General features: G+C 40.3%; 1 protein-coding gene across 1 annotated transcript; it reads left to right on the top strand.

The window, feature by feature from the left end:
• The first annotated feature begins 897 nt into the window (after window positions 1-897).
• On the top strand, window positions 898-21,785 carry SPTY2D1 (SPT2 chromatin protein domain containing 1). The gene is made up of 6 exons (XM_050897191.1): window positions 898-1,002; window positions 10,934-11,048; window positions 12,545-14,272; window positions 15,088-15,244; window positions 15,913-15,990; window positions 18,142-21,785. The coding sequence occupies exons 1-6, from the start codon at window positions 943-945 to the stop codon at window positions 18,236-18,238; spliced, it is 2,235 nt and encodes a 744-aa protein (XP_050753148.1). The 5' UTR covers window positions 898-942; the 3' UTR covers window positions 18,239-21,785.
• The last annotated feature ends 565 nt before the right edge of the window (window positions 21,786-22,350 follow it).

Raw genomic sequence — 22,350 nt, 5'->3', positions numbered from 1 at the left:
CGTTTATCAGGCGGTATTCATGCGGCCAGGAGCGTGCTGCTGGTGTAACTGTGACATCCCTAGAAGCCAAGCACCATTTTTCAAGCCTCGATATGCCAAGAAAGATCACTGCAAAAACTTCATACATATTCCTCCTTTGTTACAGGATTTCTGGTTGGCTGCCATCCCCTCAGCAGCTGAGCTGGCAGTTGCAGCTGAGCTGGCAGTGCTCACCGGGAATGCGAGAGGGACAGGGGCAGGTGTCAGGGAGCGCCTCAGACAACTCGCCCTCGCCCCAGGCAGCTTTTCCCCTTCACACCCCCACAAACCTCGCCGCCGCCGAAACACCAAGAGCTGCTATTAAAAAAAAAAAAAAAAGAAAAAAAAAGAAAGAAAAAAGTAGCAATTTATGTTGATTCGTTGACACGTCTCTATGTCAAGGCCGGGGGGCTGATAAGGTGTTTCTCTGGGTGAAACTGAGGTGCGCAACGGCCCGGCCCGGCCCGGCGCAGCCGGGGGAGCCCGAGGGGACAAAACCGAGCATCAGCCCCACAGCGGCGCCAGCTGCTTGCGGAGGGTTGCGGGCAGAGCGGGGGCGGCCCCGGTGGCCCTTATTAGCCCGCCCTCGCCGCGGCCCCGGGCCCCACCACTCCCCCGGGGCTCCCGGAGAGGCACGGCCGCCGCCGCTACAGGCCGAGGCACGCACCGCCCCCTGCCTTCTCCAGCGGACGCGTTTCCGGAGCCGAGGCGCTCGTCACAGGGGAAGTGACGCGCGGGCAGTGTGACGCCGGCGCGAGGCGAGGTGATATAAAGGGTACGCGGCGGCGGCCGGAAGCGAGCGGAGCCGAGCGGCGCGGCGGGCGGCGGGCGGGGGCAGGCGGCCGGCCGGCGTCGCCTCTGCCGGGCGCGGAGGGGAGCGGGGAGGAGCAGGGCGGCTGCCTCACCCCCCTCCCCGAGCCAGCCATGGATTTTCGCAATATTCTCGTGATGGCCTCGGAGCAGCAGGGGCTGAACGCGGTGCCGGTGAGCTCGGGGGCGGCGGGGGGGGGTTGGGGGAGGCGTGAGGCCTGGGCACGGTGGCCGTTACAGCCGTTGAGGCGTCGTCCCCCCCGGTTGCCCGCACTCTAGTGGCCCCCGGGGGGGCGGTTCCCGGCGGCTCGGGGCTGCGCCGGGCCGTACGGGGGCTGGTGGGCCCGGCCGCCCCGCGCTCCCCTCACGGGGCGTCGAGGGTCTTGCTTGGGCCTCTGCCCCTCGCCTCGGCCCCCGCCTGGGAACCCGCCCGAGGAAGCCGGTTTACGGGCCTGGCTGGCACTCGCGGAGACTGTCCGGCCGGCCGGGGGCCGGGCCTTTCGCCTCGCAATCCGGAGGTACTCGCATCTGGGGGCTGGAGAAGCGCCTGTGTGCAGGAGGGCGAAGCGGGGCTGCTTCTGTCAACAGGTCTCGGCACGCCTGAAGCTGGGAAGGGGCAGCCGGGGTTTGCGCCTTCTGGTCGCTGAAAACACCGAGATCCTGAGAGCAGAAATGGTGGTGCAGGGGAAGGCAGTGGTTGTGGTTAAAAGTCGGATAAGTCCTTTTGTTTGCTCTGAAAACAGAAATCTGCCACGTCTCAAATGCGGGTCAGAGACAAAGAGTGACAAGTTTTGGATGCATGTGCTGCGTTGTCCAATACCTTTGTATCCATTGCTAAGGAATAGCCTGCAACAACCATATGGGGATGATTGGTGAAAGGCATTTGGTTTGTTATGAATATTATTCTGAAGTCTGTATTTCAGCAGTTTGTATTTTAACTCAAGATATCAGTTTTGTGTTGACTCAGTACGAAATAACCCACTTACTTGGCTGAATGAAGTCTGGCAGTAGGAAGGGCCTGTGGCCTTTTGGTACGTTAGCATACTGGGTTTCATTCCTTTGGCAGGACCCAAATTGTAAGTCATGTGTGCTTATTTGGATAAAAAATATTTTCTCTTTGGTAGCCACCAGCTAGGGAAACACTTTTCTATGATTAGCTCGCTTAAACCAGTGTAAATGAGAGGGGTAGTTGTTTTTACCATAAACTATAGGAAAACCAGAAAAAGCGTACTCTTTAGTTCTGTCACTGCTGAAATGGAGACACTGTAGAATTGAGAGTATCTCAGTCTCTCCATATCACTAGTAAAACTTTGGTAATGTTCACTAATATCATGACCAGTTGATACTATGGACGAACCATATGGTAGATACGTGTAATTCATCAGATTCCATCATGTTTTAAAAAATCTTATAAAATGTACTTTTTAATATTAGCCTGATTTAGTTTGTCTCTGCCTCTACATAGAAATTTGGTTTGTAACATAAATATGAAAATATCAAATATATAAATACTTCAAGATATTTAAATGCCTGTTTTATGACTCTTAAAACAAGCTGTTCCACTAAATTGTAATTGGGTTATTGTAGTTCTTACTTCAGATATTTAAAACTTTTTACCTTCTTAGTTTTCTCATGCAGCTTTAATGTACTGTACCACTATTTTTTGTCACATAGTTATAAACCGTGATGATGAATTGATGAAATATTTGCCATGTTCTCTATTGCAGATGTGATGGTGGAGGGAGGCAATCCTGCTTGTTGTGCAATGGAGGAGGGTTTTGTTACTCCTTTTTTAGAAAAGGCAGGATTAGGATTTGCTTACCTGATTAACTCACAGAGTGAGAGTGCAATTCAATCCATAGCTGAAGCAGTTTGGTTTGCTGCTGTTCTAGCACGTTAGTGGTGCAGCTTTTAACTGTAAAGTTGGCCTTAGTCTCTCAGCAAAAGTGGAGCTGCACTTGGCACTGCTTGAGGTTATCTGCAGCTGTTAGGCTTCAAAAGAGGGCCTGTGGAGGTTTTCTGATCAATGGACATCAAAGTAACTCCACTAGATTAAAGCTAGTACATAAAATATGTTCGTATAAGAAGAATATAATTAATCTTAAATATTTTTATTAAAAATACCATACAGACTAATTATAAAATCTACTGGTATGTAAAGTTAACAGGTTTCCAGAAATGTTAGTTCCTGCATTAATCAGCATATCCCCTGAATTTCTCTGAGAAGTTTAAAATAAACTTTACAGTGCACTAAAGTAAATATTCCATGCCTATTGTAATGAAAAATAGAGTAACATGCGCAAGGAGTATATATATCTCAAAAACAGAAAGTATAGAAAAACTCTATTTAAGAAATAATATGGTCTCGTAAAAGAGGGACCTGCATAAAACAGGTATTGCATCATGTCCCTGTAAAAATGGATCTGCTTGTTCATCTCCCTATGGAAATCCAGATTCAAAGGGAACATTGCTGAAATCAGCCTTTCAGTGCCCTATTAGTTGCATCAGGTTTTGTTTCTAAATAAAACTGTACATATATGAACTAGTGTATAAGCTATTAATGATGTGTTGCTAATAATCTTCATAGCAGCTGCTGAAAAGAGCCTCAGTTTCTCACATAACGTTCCATAGGGGCTTCAGTATTGTGTGTATATATTTTGTTAATGTGTTCATATTAGTAGCTCATTAGATTTCCAATGTGATCTTGCTTTGATTAGACATGATACCAGTTATGAGATTTAATGTTGATTTCAGTAAGATTTAAATACTTTCTATGTCACTCTTCTCTTTTTAGTGAAATTGGTATGCTCTGTTATGCTGCAAGTTTTATGTGACATAATGGATGCGGTGAAGCACTTTGAGATGTTTGTAATGGAAGATATTCTTAAAAGTATGAAATTGTATTGCAGTTTTTTTAAAACACACTGAGCATAGTTGGAACCAAGTCATTCTTTTATTTCACCTTGTTTCTATTGTCATTAATAATTTATTAGAAATGATCGCTTATAGCTCCCTCCTCCTTTGAACTGAGGATGACTCTTTGGTGTACAGAACTTACAAAAAAATCTGGTACCGAATAGCATTTAACCACGAGGAGGTGACCCAGAACTGAAACAGCTTGTCATCCACGTCAGCACTTGCTGAAGTCTCATTTTAAGTCTGACTGATACATAGTGATTATGAATCGTTACAAAATAGCCTCTGGTAAAGTTGAAAGATACAGGTAGCTACCAGAAATGAAGTATTTGCTAAGTAAAACAGTAGCAAAATCCCAGAGTTTGTTCAGAAGACCCTGTGTGTTACAGAGCCTGCCCATGAAATTCTAATCTACAAACTATTCAATGTTTGCCCATAGGCAAGAGAAATATGGAGAATGGCTGTGAAATACAGATTGCTGTTGTAGAATCAGACTCCTATTCGATTGGTGTGCATGCATTTGTTATGTGGTTAAAACTTGTCTCAAAACAGGGCCTAGAAATGCCTTGTATTGTATCAGCATCCACATGAGGAGAACTGCAAGATACGCAATGTAAAAAGTTGTCAAGGGGTGAGGAGGGCTTTTACTCTCAACTTGACTGAACTTGATAGTTAAGTTCCACGTGCTTGCAAACACTGACTAAAATGTGTAAAACTTTCAGCTTTTCCTATTCCTAGTCTCTCTTTTTGCATAAGCAGATGAAAATGGGGACCACAATACCACTACAGAAAGGAAAGCATAAAATATGCTTTTAAATTTTTTTTTTACGTGAAGCAACATTTAACAGAAGAAATGTCTGCATTTTTTCAGCTAATGGTTCAGATTGGGTGTTGTGACAGCAGTTGCAAAATCTTAAGAAAATTATTTTTGCATTTTTAGGAGTAAAATGTATGACCCTGTTAAATTGGTTTTGGGAGATGAGAACAGTATGAGCTGATAGTTAAAATACTCTTATCAGTAAAGCCTTTCTCTTGGTAGGGGTTGTTAAACCTGAAGAGGATCAAACAAATTTAAGCATGCTTGGTAACTACCATTTACTTTGTCATAACTAGATATTGATAATAGTAGTTAAGAAAGCATTATGTGCATGTATTCTAAGAAAGTCTAACTGCAGAATGAGCTGCTGGTAACCCCAGCATGGTGTCTGCAGAGTGGACAGTGATAAGACTGTAGCAGGGGCCTTGGAAGTACCAGTACAGGATGATAGCAGAGGCCCCTGGGCAGTTAACACAAATGACCACTTACAACTTGGAAAGTTGCCTTTTGAGGAACTAGTATTAGGGCATTGCAGGAGTGACACAAACAAGGATGTATATGTTGCTTAACTGGGTGAATGAACCATTAGTGATGTTATCAGAAAGTTATACCCTGAAGAATATTTAGGGGGAAACAGGGAATTCCCATTGGAGAAGGCTACATGTCTTGATGAATGGTAAGGAAGAATAGGAAAAGTGTTGTAACATCATACAGTGGTCACAACTTGCTAGTGAAAAACAAGCAAACAAAAAAATCCCACCCTGTGAGAACTTCTGCAGGTTGCCCATGCTGGATAACACAAGTGGAATTGTCTTTACATTGTGTGTACAGGCCCATAGCAAAAGTGATTAGTTGCACAGGTGCTCTACTTGAGAATCAGGTTTGGCAGAATTGATCCCTCATATCTCGCATTGCTACCTGTGTAAATATTGATCATTGTTAAAGGCAATACTACTTCTGTTGGCTTGTGTCTGGGTCTAGTATTTGGTCTAGACCTTTTGGGGCTTCATTTGGATGCCACAAAGTTTACAATTATTTTATAAAATCTGTTTTACAGTCCAAGATTTGGCACTTGAATGCTGACATCAAAACAGTTTACACAGATTACACAGTTAAACTTGTGACCTGGTGCTTGCCAGCTGGCCAAGGCTGGCTCTAGACACCGGCACTCTGCATTTAAGGGATGGATGTCTTATTTATATGTATATAAACTATATCTGATATATAACTCTCACAAGTCAGTATGCATGTGTGAATGTATAGACACATACAGCCTGGGTTTTTTTATTTAGTTACCATATTAATACTAATCTTTTTTTAGTTCGTCTTTTTGTTTTGAGGTATACTTTTCAGAGAAAAATCTGCTGCTTTGTCAGTCATGTAACTTTGTATGCTAGATAGCCCACTGAAACAGTTTATTCTGGCTGTAAGTGGAAAACAAATAAGATTTTGCACTGTAATGGACTTTTCACCATACTCTTAAAGTACCATTAGTCAGATCCAGGCAGAGCCAGTTATTGAGTAGGTAGGTATGGCAAGATTTGCAGAGATTAAGGTAAAAAATGAGAAACCTCAGGAGAAATACTGCTCACTGGTGGGAAAAGACTTGTTATTTCTTGAGGGTACACAGTTGAAGAAAGGCACTTCCAAAGCCTTTACTTTTTCCTTTGGGTAAAGCAGTGCCCACTTTGTGTATCTCAGCAGTATTCAGTTAGAGCTGTCACTAGGTGCTGCCCAGAGAGATAATCAGTGTTTACAACTTGAGTAGTGCAGGGTTCTGGGAACAGCTTGACCTGCCCTCTCCTAAAGGCTAAACATTTCTGTTTCTCTGTTGATTTAACCAACTTGGCAATAGCTATAAAAAGCCAGAATACTGCAGCTGCTGCTTGGATGATAAAGTTGTGACATGCCCTGGCTTATTTTGTCTGGTTTACCTGGAATCTGATGCATGTTCATTTGCACTGTATGTAAAACACTTTATCAGTGCTTGTGGAACAAGTGCATGGTTCAGTGCTTTTAAAAAGACTGCACTTAAGCTGGTTATTTTATGCTATTTCTAAATGAAGGTGAACAAAATGTTTATCAACAATAGTAGTGATTCACAGTACAGAAAATGGGTATTCATTTATGAATGTGTAGCTATGTTTTCAGTTGTAAGTCAATATCAAGAAATGCTACTGACAAGGAAGACACTTAAATCTTGAATTTTGCACAATTTGCCGTATTAGTGGCAGTGAGAAAACAGCATGTCTGTCAAGCTGCTTTACAAACCTGCTCCTGGATAGGACTGTTGGTCATAGCGCAGCAAAACAAAGCCTGAAAACTGCTTCCCTGTCACTTTAATTCTTTATAAGGCTTCTAACAGGATAGATCAATCTCCATTTGTCCCTGCTGTTTAGCTGTTTTCAAAGGTGCTCCTTAGGCCTAAAACTCTTTCAGAATCATAGAATCATTTAGGTTGGAAAAGACCCTTAAGATTGAGTCCAACCATATCCTCTGTTTTGAAAATCCTCTGTTTTATCTGTTTTTAAAAACTGTGTAGAAATTGAATAATTAAACCAAGCTTTGCCAAATTAGGTTACCAATGGCAAAACATGACATGTTTAACTTTGTGAGTAAGGTAATTTACAGAGACATTATACTAAGACAAGTATACTACAGAGTACCTCAGATTGTTTCTAAGGTACTAATTTGCTTCAACCTTTTTCTGAAAGGATTTTCACTGATAATGCATGGATTGCTTTGCCTCTTTATCTGTTCTGATTTAGATGGAGTGTGCCAGATTACTTTGGGCCACTGAGTCATGGGCTATATTTGAGCAAAAATTGAGAGGCAGTACTGCATCATGGTTCGGGTTTCCTGAACAATTAGGTCTTGGAATACTTTTGGTGTAAACAACACAATTCGGGGAGGGAAGGATCTCTGCTTCCCAGAAGAGAGGGGCCCAGCTCCAGCTATCTTCTTATCCTTTAAATAGTCCTAGCTATGATGATCAATCCTAATTACTTCGGTTGTAAGTACCAAAAGTTGTTCAGAGCTAGAGCTTCTCCAAGTGATAAGGATTTACAAAATCAGTTCTCAGATTGTGGTAAACTCTCTTGTGCAGAGGTGAATCTCAGTAAATGAGCTTGACTGTAGTAGGTCTTTAATGTGATGAGGCAAGATGTCAGGTTTTACTAGTGCAATGTACGTGGATGATGTATCTTTGTAATTGTTTTAGTCATTTCAGAAATTACTAAAGGTGACTACAAATAGCTGGTCTTGTAGCTGCCCTTCTTGGAGCCCATTTTGGCTGCATTTTAGAAATGAATCTCTGAACCTTACTTCTTAGTGCACGTATGTACAAGATAATGTATGGGTTTGCATGTTAGTAATGAAAGTAATCCAAGAATCCAATCCAATTCATGTGCTGCTGTTTCAGTGAATCAGAAATTGGAACAAAGGCTTCCATTGGGTGATATTGAAATCTATAAGGAGTTATGCTACTAGCTTGCCTGATTATTGCTTCTAAAACACTTGGATGTAGGTATCTTTACCAGATACTTTAATTTTGTTAGTTAAGTTTCATAAGGCTATATGAGGATAGGAAGATATTTATGGGAATACTGACTTGTGTGGCTTTTTTTATTGGTGATATTGTTTTTATTTGGGGCCGTATTTCACAGCTCTCTCATTTGGTGAGGATCCTAACTTTCCATGTGGAAGATCTTGGTTTAGGTTATAACCTATTGGCTTACTACTGAAATCCAAAAAACCCTCAAACCTCAAATAGAGATAGTTTTTTTCCTAAATGTATTCTTCTGCTTTCCATCTGCTTCTGGGTTTAACTGGCTTCCATTGTATTTATCTTTGCAAGTGTCTCTGTCCTTCTCATTGCTTTGTTTGTCTTCTCTAGTCTGTGGGAAGAAGACCAAAAAAGTCTTTGTTTCTTTCCATTTTATCATTCTAAAGCCCAATCTGATAATTGGTACATTTATGAAAGGTAATGTCTGAACAGGTGTAGCACACTAGTGCAAGTGTTCGTTATAGATCCCAGTAAGAAAGGCATTCGGACTCTTAACATATTGATTAAAATAACATTTAGTGGAGATAACAGGAGAAGAAAAAAGGGGATAGCATAGATAACTTTACATCTGTTCAGCTGCTGGAACCCCAAGTTGTACAGGACTGGACAGAGATCTAGGCATGGCAAGCTGTGCAAATCCTGTCTGTGGTAAGGATCACCAGCATTGTAGTCTTTAGAGCTCTTATAGGATGTTCTTGGAAGTAAACAGCTCTATCGTTTCCACTGCCAAGGAAAAGGGTGTTATATGAAAACATGCTGCTTCACTTCAAGATATAATGAGACATAGAATCATAGAATGGTTTGGGTTGGAAGGAACCTTTAAAGGTCATCTAGTTCCACCCGCCCTGCTGTGAGTAGGGACATCTTCAACTAGAGCAGGTTGCTCAGAGCCCCGTCCAATCTGACCTTGAATGTTTCCAGAGGTGGGGCATCTACCACCTCTCTGGGCAACCCGTTCCGGTGTTTCACCACCCTCATCGTAAAACATTTCCTTACACCTAGTCTGAATCTGCCCTCTTTCAGTTTAAAACTATTACCCCATGTCCTATCACTACAGGCCCTACTAAAAAGTCTGTCCCCATCTTTCTTATAAGCCCCCTTTAAGTATTGAAAGGCAGCAAAAAGGTCTCCCCGGAGCCTTCTCTTCTCCAGGCAAATTACACCACATGCAAGTAGTGTAATTGCCAGGTGCCAAGTGGGGGCTGAATATTCTGTCACAATTAGTCTGCTGAGTTCATTGAGTGGTCTCAAGTGGTAAGTATAGTAGAGTGCAGGCCTGCGCCTCTTCAGGTCAACTGGTATGTGGATCACTAACTCCTTGATGTACAATAGTCTTCTGTTTAAGATCACTGCAGCAGGAACTAAAATCAATATCACTGGTTTTAGATCAACCTATTAATTATGCTGGTGAAGTCAGTTCCAACTTACTTTTGGAGTAATTCCATTTTTTTGAGTTGATTTATTTATTTTCACTGAATAAGATAACCTGAAACTGAAATGAGTGTCCAAAAAAATCTGAAAGCCCTAATGGACCTTAAACCTGCAGTCTGGAATTGAACAGATTCTGGCAGCTTCGGCTGTAGTCTGCTTTTGTTTCCTGCTTGGTCAAAGACTAAGGCTGAACTGAAGTATTTTTATTCCATTACTGATGCAGCTGTTGCATTCCTTCTCAGTCTAGTGCATTTCACTCATTTCTCTTGGTTTTCCTACCTGTCTTCTGGTTTCCTGTTCATTCCTGCGGAAAGCTGATGAGTGCAATGCACCTCACTCAAAAGAGAAGCAGGAACATATTTTATATCAATAAAATAACTTGACAGGGTTCAATAAGTTCTGATGGAATTCAACAAAGTTTTAACAGTGATTTAACAAGGTTCAATAAGTTTGATGGCAGGGGTCACCTTATTAATTACTGCATGGAAGAAACATACAAAGGAAAATTGAGTTAGAATTGAGTTAGAATGATTCATACAGAGACTGGAGATGCAAAGAGTAAGGAGGACCCTCCCATTGAGTCACGAGGTTCAGAGTGGACCCCCTTGCTTTCTGAATGCCTTTTGGAGCCTAGGTATGGCTGGATCCAATCTTAGTCTTGGACTTGGTCAACGGTTTATGTCTAATGGAAGTATCCATACAATGTGTATAATAATATTGAGTAGCTACATGGATTAATAATGTTTCATAACATTAATTCAGCACGCTATCAGTCACTGACTGAGGATCTGTCACGGGTAAGGGATCTCTCTGCCTTGGGTAAGGAAGGATCTCTTAGTCCCAGGTAGGGAATCTCTAACCTTGAGAGGTGTCCCTGCTCAAGAGGAGAGTCACCTGGCATGCAGTCCAGCTGCAATTCAGTGAGAGCCCAAACTGGGCCCATCCTGATGGTAATATTTATAGGGTGAAGTAGTTGGCTGCTAGTCAATAGTATAAACAAGATAGATGTCTTCATTTTAGCTCTGGTATCTTGTTCTGTACTTTGGTTATCTTGCACTTTTGGGTTTTGAAACTGCCTTTCAAAATATTTTTCAAGACACCTTCATTCCCTTATACGTGAGCCAGAGGCTTTCTAGCTTGCAAGTTCACCCCAAAGACATGAGGCCTGTTGCTCCTTAGCCTGAACCAAAGTATGGCTAGGAGTCAAGTGTATCCGTCACAACTCTCAGCTTCAGTGGGAATTCATTGTTTGTTTATTCTGTACCATCTCTATGCTTAAAGTCAAGTATATGACTGTTACACAACTCTTCAGTTTTAAAAACTTCAAGATTTTTACATTTCTTAACTTTTCTGACATATTTCTTTGTTCTTTGCAGAAAAGGTACAGTTTGGCTGTTGGTCCTCCCAAAAAGGTTCCAAAAGTCAAGGGTGTAGAGTCTGCAGCAGTGCAAGCATTTCTCAGACGGCAAGAAGAAGAAAAAAGAAAAAAAGGTAACAGTCCAAAATATTTCCTATGGGAGACTTTCATTGACTCTTTGAGACTTTGTCACCTTATTCAAAGCTCTTGCAAATACAGCTACACATCTGTTTCTGGAATTTAAGCACGTAACTGATGCTGAGGGAAATCCAGGACTAAGGATGGACTAGGGGTGTTTGCATGCTTTCCTAAGGAGTTAAATATTAATCAGCTACACTAGCATTTGCTGTTGGAGATCAAGAAGTAGTTAAGGTGAAGAGATATTGCAAAAAAACATCTGGACTTTTGGTAACTTAACTTTGAAAAGCTTTATCTGTGTGAAAAAGTGGTAAGAGTTCCTGTTGCTGCGTCTTAATCTTGTGTGGCAATACAGTCTGAATTTTAAATTTGTATGGCAGAGGCTTTGTTTGAGCCACAGTTTTTCCACTGTATTGTATTTCCTTTAAATAGTCTATAGAATAAACTAATACTGCATTGCTTCTGATGTTAATGTTTTGTTAAAGGTAACCAAATCTGATGGACTGGATGGCTCAGGGTGTTTCTCCTCTCCTGGGCCAGTCATGAGCTTGCTCCTTATCCCTGCTGCCAGGTCCAGCCAGAAGCAAGACTGAGCATGAATTCCACATAGGCATGCACGCACACTCACTCTGTACAGTCACAGCCCTTGACAACAGAATAACATAGGCAGGGCATGGTACCTTTAAGGCACCCAAAGCATGAGTAGCCCAATCCATTTTCTAAAAATTGATGCTTTTCCTGAGTCTTTCTGATTTTGGCCCCCATTCCCTTGGTCTCTCCAGTATCTGGCCTTCAGACCTCTCATCCTATTCACCAGCTAGTTCACCCTGAATTTTGTCAGCAGATCACACACGGACTTAAGATAGAGAGCATACTTATGCAGAAAATAGCTAAAAACAGTTCAGTAAGAATATAGGACAGACTGTGGAGATAGGGCACAGGGCTCTACCAGACAAATGTAGTGACCAGCAGCTTGCTTATCTGTAGCTGTCTGCTTCTGTCTCTCCCCTACACCCCTCTACACACACACTCAGCCTGTTTTCCAATTCTTATCCCCCCAATACTCTTTGATTCTCTCCCTTTCCTCATCTTCCCTTAAACATCTGATAGTAAATTCTGTACAGTCTCAAAATTCTCTTGCTCGGTCTCAGAACTCCTTCCATTACCCAGAGATCCCATAAGTCCTGTACCTCCTCACACAGTAGTTCTCCTTAGTTTGCATAGCATTCTGGAGAGCTGCTTCGGTTGAATCACCTTAGTGGGTTTTGCAATAGCAGCATTTGACTTAATTGTTCACCTTTGTTTGTTGGGGTAGCTGATTCAGGTTGGTTAGCTTGCCCTGTTGGCAGACCTCTGATCACTTTCTGGTCTATTTTGAATAGCTGTTCACCAGATATCCTTAAATTACTGTCCTAAATAGTTTATCTGTTTGGAAGAAATTGAAATAAAAAGTAGTGCTTTTGCATAACTTTCTCCTGGTTTTCTTTTACAGCACTGGAAGAAAGAAGAAAGAAAGAAGAACTCTTGGCTAGACGTATTGAACTGAAACATGACAGAAAGGCAAGAGCTATGGCCTCACGAACAAAGGATAATTTTTATGGCTATAATGGCATTCCTGTTGAAGAGAAGCCTAAAAAGAGGAGGACTTGTGAGAATGTTACTCAGGCCCCAGAGGCTGAGCATGCAACAGAAGATGAAACTGAGCAACTTGAATACAGTCAGACTGAATCTGAGCATGAGCAAGACGAATATGAAGAGAAACCATCCAAAGTTGCAGTGAAACCAAAGGCGCCTCCCAAAAGTGCACCAGCACCTCTGAACTTTGCAGAGCTCTTAAGGCTTGCTGAAAAAAAACAATATGAACCGGTGGAAATAAAAGCTGTGAAAAAGGTAGAAGAGAGACCCAGAACAGCAGAAGAATTGAGAGAGAGGGAGTATTTGGGACGCAAAAACAAAAGAGTAGAAATGCATAAGAAAAGTGAGAAGGAGATTAAGAATACAGGGATATCCAGTTCTTCAAAAAAAGTGACTTCTCAGAAAGAATCTATAAATGCAAAACTTAGCAAAAGCTCAGTAGATAAACATTCCACACCAAAAGGCAGTCTGTCATCTTCTATGAGTGGTATTGATAAGAAATCCAAAGCACCAGCATTGACTGAAAAACACTCACGGTCCTCATCTTCCTCTAGATTTGATCAAATGGAAAAAAACTCACAAAATGGCTCCTTAAAAAGCTCTACTGGTAGCAGTCATAGTAAATTACCCGTCAATGGTATTGGAAAGTCTGGCTCAAGCTCTCATGTGCCACCCTCAAAACCAGCGGCCAATGGGGCCCAGAGGCTACCATCTGCTAAAGAATCCAGCCTGAAAAAGTCTGCCCATACAAAATCAGGAAATGCTGCAGCCCTTCAGCATGGAATCAACTCCAATGCAAAACGATCAGGCAGCAGCTTAGGAAAAGGAGGTCCTGGACATCCAGGTGGCGGTTCAAGTGCAGGACCTGGGCGATCAAGCAGCAATTCTGGCGTGGGACCTGGAAGGCCAGGAAGTGGTTTAAGCCCAGGACCTGGGCGACTGGGCGGTAGCTCAGGCATGGGACCTGGAAGGCCTACTGGCAGCTCAAGCACAGGACCTGGGCGGCCAGGCAGCAGCTTGGGCACTGGACCAGGAAGGCCAGGCATCAGCACAAACACAGGGCCTGGGCGACCAGGCAGCAACACAGGTGCAGGACCTGGGCGACCAGGCAGCAGCGTGGGAACAGGACCAGGAAGGCCAGGAGTCAGCCCAAGCACTGGACCTGGGCGACCAGGCAGCAGCTTGGGAACAGGACCAGGAAGGCCAGGAGTCAGCCCAAGCACTGGACCTGGGCGACCAGGCAGCAGCTTGGGAACAGGACCAGGAAGGCCAGGCATCAGCCCAAGCACTGGACCTGGGCGACCAGGCAGCAGCTTGGGAACAGGACCAGGAAGGCCAGGCATCAGCCCAAGCACAGGAGCCAAGCGACCAGGCAGCAGCTTGGGAACAGGACCAGGAAGGCCAGGCATAAGCCCAAGTGCAGGACCTGGGCGACCAGGCAGCAGCTTGGGTACAACTGTAAAACCGAAGTGTACTGTTGTATCGGAAACTATTTCTTCTAAAAACCTAGTCACAAGACCTAGCAATGGACAGATAAATGGAATGAGATCTTTTCAAGGGCATAGACCTGTGTTTCATCCACAAGGTATAAAGTTCTAGAGCAAATAATTTTTTCACTTAGTTATTTGTTTTGTATTTTTTATATGTGTCTGAGTTGAGGTTACTCAGGGTCTTTGACAATTATAGATGCAATTAGGAAGACTTGGACAAAATGCCATATTTGCCTTTTAAAGAGTGCATTTAACAGTAGAATGCTTTTTTCTGCTTTGCAACATTTTTTTTATTTTTACCTGTGCTCATATTCCTTGAAGTACAGGCCTGGGGTGTGAAGTATTACATGAAAGAAAACTAAGCAGCCTGTGATGGATGTTGGTATACAAATGCTGTTAGAAGGAAAAGAATTGAAGGATTCACTTCCTGAAATGCTTAATTATGCTTAGTCTTTAAAACTTCGTAGTGTCTTAAATAACAGATGCTTAAAGTGGTACATGAAAATTAAAACCACACAGCAAACCTGTGACTGATATTTAAGTGTTTTGGCAAATTCACCTTATCAGTAAGCAAGCAGTTCTAAAAATTTTTTTCTGAACAGGTCAAGCAGCATGAACTCTAGCAAATAAATGCCTAGAAAACCCTGAACAAGAACATAGACTTCTGTCTGGTAGTTTCCTCAGGATGCCATTGGTGATACTGATATGTAATCTTGTATAGCACAACTTAGAGGAAGTATTTCCTTTTACTGAGTTTCTGAGAATTGCTAGTTAACTTGAGGCAGAACTGTTCCACCTTGAAGCCCAGAGCTGTAAAATGGCCATGCCCAAGGTATAGCAAGGAGAAGTACTGTTAAATTAAGGTTATATTAATGTTATTAATGATTTTTTTCACTCCCCTGTCATTTAGGTCTTGGAAGACCACCTATTAGTTACAAGAGACAAATAGAAGATGATGATGATGATGAATATGACTCTGAAATGGATGACTTCATTGAAGATGAAGGGGAACCGCAAGAAGAAATATCAAAACATATTCGGGAAATATTTGGCTATGACCGGAAAAGGTAAGAAAAAATGTCAATTTTAAGATATTGTAGAACAAGCAACAGAACAACAGAAATTAATAGAGTTCAATATATAAAAATATTTTAGAAATAGGGGAAGTGCTGGTATCCAAAAATGGTTTTGCATTGCAGAAATTTAACAAGCATTAGATTAGAGCTGCTTCTCTGCAGAATGGACCTTGAATTTTCACGCTGCCTGCCATGCTCTTCTGGGGAGCAATAAAATTTGATGCAATAGGACATAGCTGGAAAACAACACAGCTTCTTCAGTGTCTGTCTTGTATAATTCATAGCAACTCTTTCCTATTATTGGATGTTAAAATGCTTTCTATAGCAGTCTGCAGTATTTCAGAATTCATCAAATGTAGCTGCCTGAATATGAACTGCTAAATGCAATAGTGTTAGCTGTTCTTTTAGAGGATCTAACTTGGTATGACTAGGAACTGCTGGAAAATGAAGGCTCTTATTTGGCTTATTTAAATACTTCCCTCTTGTCTGACAATAAGGTATAAGAAAGAAAGCATTTTAAAGGCTTGTAACTTAGATTCTTTCAAAACATTAAAATCTGTGTATGGCAAGGTAATTCTTCTTTCTAAGAAGGGATGTGAATTCGTAACTGTACATTATCATGTTTTTTAGTGTGCTGAAAACTAACATTTAATTTCCAGATACAAAGATGAAAGTGATTATGCCTTACGTTATATGGAGAGCAGCTGGAGAGAGCAACAGAAAGAAGAAGCTAGGAGGTATGCACGGATTTAAACTCAGAAAGTGGGAAGTTTGTTTATTGCCCAACTCATGGGGCTAAGTTAGAGTGGATATTTGCTGCTTTTTATAGCAAGGGTAAATAAGCCTTACCATTTTCTATAAGAAAGCTTAGGTAAAGATGAAACTCAGCTAGCCAGTGGTAGGTACAGTAAATCTTGTATGTTCATTCTCATGCATCACAAACTTTGCTTGTAAAAAAAAAAAAAAAAAAAACCACTAAAACTTATGCCCCAAAATCTTTTTAAAAATACTTTAAATTTCAGTTGAAATGCTAAACCCTTCAATTTGTCCCAAACATTACAATATTCTGCTAGTTTGAGGACTGGAAGGAGATTTACTTTTTTTACCTATATACATGTGTTTGTGTGTGTATATTTCTATGTATGTATAAAAAGTACTGTGACAAACTTTTGTAATCAGTGATTTCAAATATGAAGATTATGATTTCATAATGGTTTTGACCATTGGTTTTGGCCTCTAGACCTGCACAATTCTTAGTCGCTATTATAAAACCTGGTGTTCATAAGCTGATTTTCTTTTTGGTTTTTAATGGCTGGTGGAACAAGCTTTGTGAAAGTTATAAGAGTTTTTTATAGATAATGGAAAATATTGGAATATACTGAGTTACCTTTTTTGTTTTACTGAAATTTTTATATTGTTATTGAGAAGGTGCCTTGAGTATTGGAAACTTGCATCTTTTTGAAGTTACAGTCAGTGTCCTTATTCCTCCTTGCTCCGGGGGAATAGTTGCAGCTCATGCAAAGCTATAATCTGTTAAATGGAGTTAGAGGAAACAACTGGAATTTTAGTGGTATTGCTATTGACCAAATTCTCTGTTGAAGACCTAGAGTGAGATTTTGCAGAGTTGAATACCTGGCTAACTTTTAACTACATGTGCAGCACGAAGGAAGGGGAGATAAGAAACTTGAGTAAAATTGAGTTTAACTATTTTCAATGCTCAGCTGCTTTTCACTGAGAGTTTGGTTAAAAGCATTATGACCCTTGAAATGAGGAACTCTTTCTAACCAAGCAAGCCCACTAGAATTATAGTTGTTAAGTTCTAAGTTGAAATGAAAAATGATGCTTCAAACCAGAGTTTTATCACATAGATCCTTGATGTTTTTGTTTCTATTCTTAATTTGGATTACTGCAGTTTCCTGAATTCAGGATGACTTTGCTAGGCTTGTTTAGGCATAAAATCCATTTTAGAGCCTGTACTAGAGCAGTTTAGCCCAGAACAGTTGAATCCTCATTGTCATGTGATTGAACCTTTTGCATCGAGGTGCATGCTACACTGTCTTATGTTGCTTCATAATGAACTATGGATGCACAGGCACACTTGGTAGGGCTGCAAATGAGGCAGTAGCTGATCACGAAATGGTAACTTTGCCACACCCATTCCTAGTATCAAAGCAGCAAGACTATCCAGCCCTATTTATTGAAGAGGAGATCAGTGATTGCAGATACTGTTCTAAGTATCACTTCCAACATACTGACTTCTTGGAAGCTGAAGAAATTATGCAGGGATGTAGCTAGAACATGCTGTATTAGCAGAGTCTCTTCCATGGGCCTGTTCACCAGAGTCATGGCAGCTAGATGGACTGAGGGTGGAGCAATGTTGTGCTTGTAGCTACCTGAATGATGCCTCAAGCCAGGAAGTTGCAACAAAATCTTTTGCTTCTCTCCTGTTTGACATACCCATTCTCTCCCTTGCCCATGTAAAAGGTTTAGGTGGCTCTCAGAAGTTGATGAGACTCAGTCCTGCTATGACTTGTATGTAAGAGTTACATTGGCAAGAACTGATGGATGTGTTTCAGCAGCTTCTTTTTGGAAAAAATTATCTTTTGTATTAAAATCAGGTTTTTTCACAATCTTGATTTTTTTAACAAAAGTTTTAAATAATTTTTCCCTCACAAGATTTGATTCTAATCTAAGGATAAAATCTTGATTTCTTTTCTTAAAGCTGTATTCTTGCTATAATTAGAGAAAATCTATGGTTGTTGAATGGATCTAAAATTTTTGCTCAAGTCAGCTGTAATTTTAGGATTGCTTTTCTTGGGGGAGGGGTAGAAGTCAAATTTCATGTTTCTTGAGTAGCAGTGTGTAAAGGATTTCATCTTATTTGGCAGCTTGAGACTCGGTGTTCAGGAGGACTTGGAAGAATTGAGACGGGAAGAAGAAGAATTAAAACGGAAGAGACAGTCTAAGAAGCTGAGGACACGTTAACTGACTTATGGTGTTGACTCTGTTCATGTTTCTGCTACCCTCTGCCTCCATACATCTCTTATTCTACTTCAGTTTCCGTTTGCTTGTTAGAGGGCAAAAGAATATTTAAAGGGATTAAAGTACTGAAAAGCAAGGCTTTAGTTTGACCTAAATAAGATATTTATTTTTAATACTTGCCAGGGTTGGTTTTTTATGAAGAAATTAATGCACTAATGCATATTAAGTGGAATAAAATTAATAGATGTTTCCATTGATTAAACCAGTTCAAGATGCCAGCAGAAATATTGACTAGCTATGCACTGACTCGGAACTGTGTGGGCCCATATACCAGTAAACCAATTTTGCATTCACTTGAAAGAAAGGAATACCGTTCTTGTTCCCTGATATTTCTTGAGGCTTAGAGAAATTGCTTTATATCCTACTGTCTCCCAACTTGAGCCTCAAAGTATTGAAATTTCATCTTCTGTACAGAAGCAGCTTGGGTGTAAATTCAGCTGTTGCTACAGATGTTCAGAGCAATAAAGTGCTGCATATTTTCTGATTTGAGGACTCAAAAATAATTTGAACCTCTTTATTTCTAAACAGAGAAGTGCATGTCACTTGCAAATTGTACAGTTATAGATATGGCCAAAAGATTATGTTGGCTTTTGCTGTCTGGAATTTCAATGCCAATCTAATTCAGTATGATAAATACACACCCTGAAAACAGGAATTTCTAGTGTTTGTATGTAACTTGTGCTTTTGGGCTCAAGCGTATGCTTGGGAATTCTTTTCCTGCCCTGTAAATCTTCACATTTGTTTAACAGCTTCTGCTGCTTTTACAAATTGTGTATGGTGCACATGTTTTTTCTTGCATTAAACATCCGATGTGTTAAATGATTTAAAATGTGAAGCAGTCATTTATCTAATTAGGCTTACTATTTAGAAAGCACATCAGAATTAAGTTGTGTTAGAATGTATTTGCAGCTCTTCAATATTAACAACTTCATGTTAACTAGTTAATACTTGTGATTAATTTCATCAAACCAAAAATCTAAAATGTTATATATAGCAGGAGAGTTAGTTCAGTTACTTACCTTAATGCCCGTATTTGCACATTATTTCTAACTATGCACTTAAAGACTGTTTCTTTCAGTAACTGAATTTGTTTACGATCAGCACAGGGTTCATGTAAGTCTACAGGAGTTGTACTGAGAGTCTGAAGCTCAAATCTGGTGTTGCATCTACTTTGACTTCCCCAGGTTGCCCTTCAAAGCTCACCAGTATCACTACTCAGCTTTGCCTCAAGCTCCAGGACTCCATTGATAGTACCGCTGGCTTCAGCTGCTGAGGCTGTTATGTTTTAATCCTAGAAGTACTTGGAAAAGTACAAGAAGAGCTTTGGGTGTTTGTTGGTGGGAGGGGGGAAGTAAAAGAATAAAAAGGAAAAATTGCCTTGTAGAAAAACGACAAAGGAACCTTTCCTATCGGGGACTATTCTTAACAGTGCTGCTTCTAGGAAGCAGTTCAGATAGCAACCTGTAAGGAACAATCTTGGAAGCTGCTGAAGTTTAAACATCTGACTCTTAATGTAAGAAAAAACAGATTTGCCTTTTTAAGATGTTTTCTGTCAATGGTGTAGCATTTCACTGCCTCGGTAAAACACTGACATGAGTAAGCTATTGGCATAGATTCTATAAATTAATTCAGTATTAGCTGACAGGGAGCCCAGAAGAAGATACCATCATTGCTCCTCTGTATTTTTAACTTTCTATATTAACTAACAAAACTGTTTCTCAGTATATGCACTTGAGACCATGCAAGATAGTGTAACCTCACTGCTTGTCTAGAAGTGTGTTATATTCACTCTGCTTCATTGGGACCATCTAAAATTTTCTGTTGTAGTTCCTAGAATTATCCATTCAAGACAATGGGACCATGATCAAGTTACTGGGTGTTTTACTTTTTAATTCTTTTTAGCTGGAGAAAGGCTCTAGGTCTGTCAACCCAGACAGCTATATCAGTGGTGAGCAGCTTCCTGCCTGGTTGGGAAAAAAGTCTTATGAAGCAAAAGAAATATATTAATTCAAAATTGGTTCAGTTGGGAATTAAATCTGCATTTCAGATAAATATAGGTTAAATAAAACCTGATTATTTCACCACTTTCTGATTATTTAACCATGCAAGATCAGTTAAATTTCTGAATCTGTAAAGCACTTTGTCATTTGTCTTTTAGATGGTGACTGGAATGTACTCTGCTAGCCTCCCTAAGACACTGTATAACTGTTTCTTCACACAGTGATCATTGCTTAAATTTTGTCTGTTTCATATGAAAAATTACTCAAGGACACATTTGTAATTTTACGGTCAAGAAATACTTTCTCATAATTGGCACGGGATTCTAACGGTTTTCAGATTTTGTACAAATGTTTGGGTTTTAATGTGTTTGCATTTGCATATTTGTAAATTGGCTAGGAAGGAACTAAATTTTTTGTTTTTAATTGCTGACCTTGTATCCAAAAATGTTTACTGTTTGCCAGATTAATAGTATTAATCTAACAAGAGTACTTCAGTACTTGTCCAAAGTGCATCTGAATTTGAGGCTAAGAAAAACTGGAAGAATGCTTATATTGGTTTATGAGGATCTGATGTTAAGCTAATGATTTAATTGTATTTAATGAAATTCTGGTTTGGTTTTTAGATTTTTAATTCACTGTTTGACAATGTGCCTTTTTTACAAAATTGTGTCAAAAAAAAATGAATGTAGGAGTATAAAAAGGTTGGTCAGTTTCTGCTATCTCAGATTCTATATCCTTAAACTTGATAGTGTGAAATGACATACTTTTTCATAAAACCCTTCCAGGTCTGGCTTTGATTGCACAATTACAGTAGCTACTTCTTTACTGCTAATGCTAAATCAAATGAAGGGCACTTTCTATTGATGACTACTTTTTGAAAATGTCTTGTATTTACACTTGAGCTGTATTTCACTTTACAGCGATGTCTTTTGGAGGCCAGGGTTTTGCATATCACAGGAGGCCTTAGTGTGCAACTCTGTGCTGTGCTTTAAAATAAAATCTTTCAAGAAGTATATGAGATCTCTATGGAAATCTGGATTTATTTTTGTGTAAAGCCCAAAATATTGTCCAGGAAAACTAATTTTCTATTTTTTTTGCATTTTGTAACATAACCTAGTAGCTGATGCATATTTCTAGATATAGCATATTTCTGGAGACCAAAACATGTCAGAAAGAAAATAAATATATGGAGAGACTGGTGTTTAAATTGTGATGAATGTACATCTATTTATTTTGGTGAGTGGGTGTGATGCAATATTAAAGTGTTAGTGTGTAAATAAGGGTGCTTCTAGTTTTAGCCAATGATTTTTTTTCTTTGGGGATATCATTTGTGCACAATGTCTTTTTACACAATGTGACAAATCAGGTTAAACTCATACATAGCTTAACTGTTTTCTGGTGCTGTCAAGAAAGTGTGTACTTCTGCACACACCAAATGCATATAAGTTTTGCAGAGTATGTATACAATAAATTACAGGCATTAAACATTTTACTGCTATTTCTCATTGGTTTACTTTATGGAAGATTTTTCAGAATTCTTTTCTGCTGGTTTCCTCTGAGCTGTCACATACAACAGCGTTAGGCTGAATGTTCTCCACAAATTGTTCTCTTGTGTTTATGCAGCCAGCAAGAATGTATGAAAAATGGAGTGACTTAAGTATTCAGAAAAGATCTGATAATCATTGGCGTCTCCTGCAGTTTAGGCTTGTGTCATAATATATATTTCGAAGTACATTATTTTAGAATGATAATATACACGTGTGCCAGTTGCCTTTAATCTCTTCCATTTGGAGTGTGGTGTTTCATCCTGCAGTTTCCTAAGCAGCATCTTTCTCGGATTCTCTTATTCCCATGTAAAGAATATGAACCTCCTCGATTGCTGTCTCCTATGGAATGGTTTACTGCTTCAACAGGTGGAGGTAAATACCCGTGACTGTTCTGATCAGCTAGTGCTGCGACCCACTTCCAAATAGATAAATTAATACACATCAAACTGAGCCCATCTGCCTTTCCTTTGAAACAGCAACACTTGCACACTGTCGTGCTTAAAAAAAA

Source organism: Gymnogyps californianus, chromosome 5, assembly GCF_018139145.2.
Source record: "Gymnogyps californianus isolate 813 chromosome 5, ASM1813914v2, whole genome shotgun sequence".
In the NCBI taxonomy this organism is placed as follows: domain Eukaryota; kingdom Metazoa; phylum Chordata; class Aves; order Accipitriformes; family Cathartidae; genus Gymnogyps; species Gymnogyps californianus.
This window is presented reverse-complemented; position numbering and strand designations above follow the sequence as displayed.

Bases quoted from the DNA above. Each gene is read 5' to 3' on its own strand.
- SPTY2D1 (XM_050897191.1), top strand. From the start codon at position 943: ATGGATTTTCGCAATATTCTCGTGATGGCCTCGGAGCAGCAGGGGCTG. The intron at 14,273-15,087 runs GTATAAAGTTCT...CCTGTCATTTAG, and splicing joins ACCTGTGTTTCATCCACAAG to GTCTTGGAAGACCACCTATT. The intron at 15,245-15,912 runs GTAAGAAAAAAT...TTTAATTTCCAG, and splicing joins TTTGGCTATGACCGGAAAAG to ATACAAAGATGAAAGTGATT.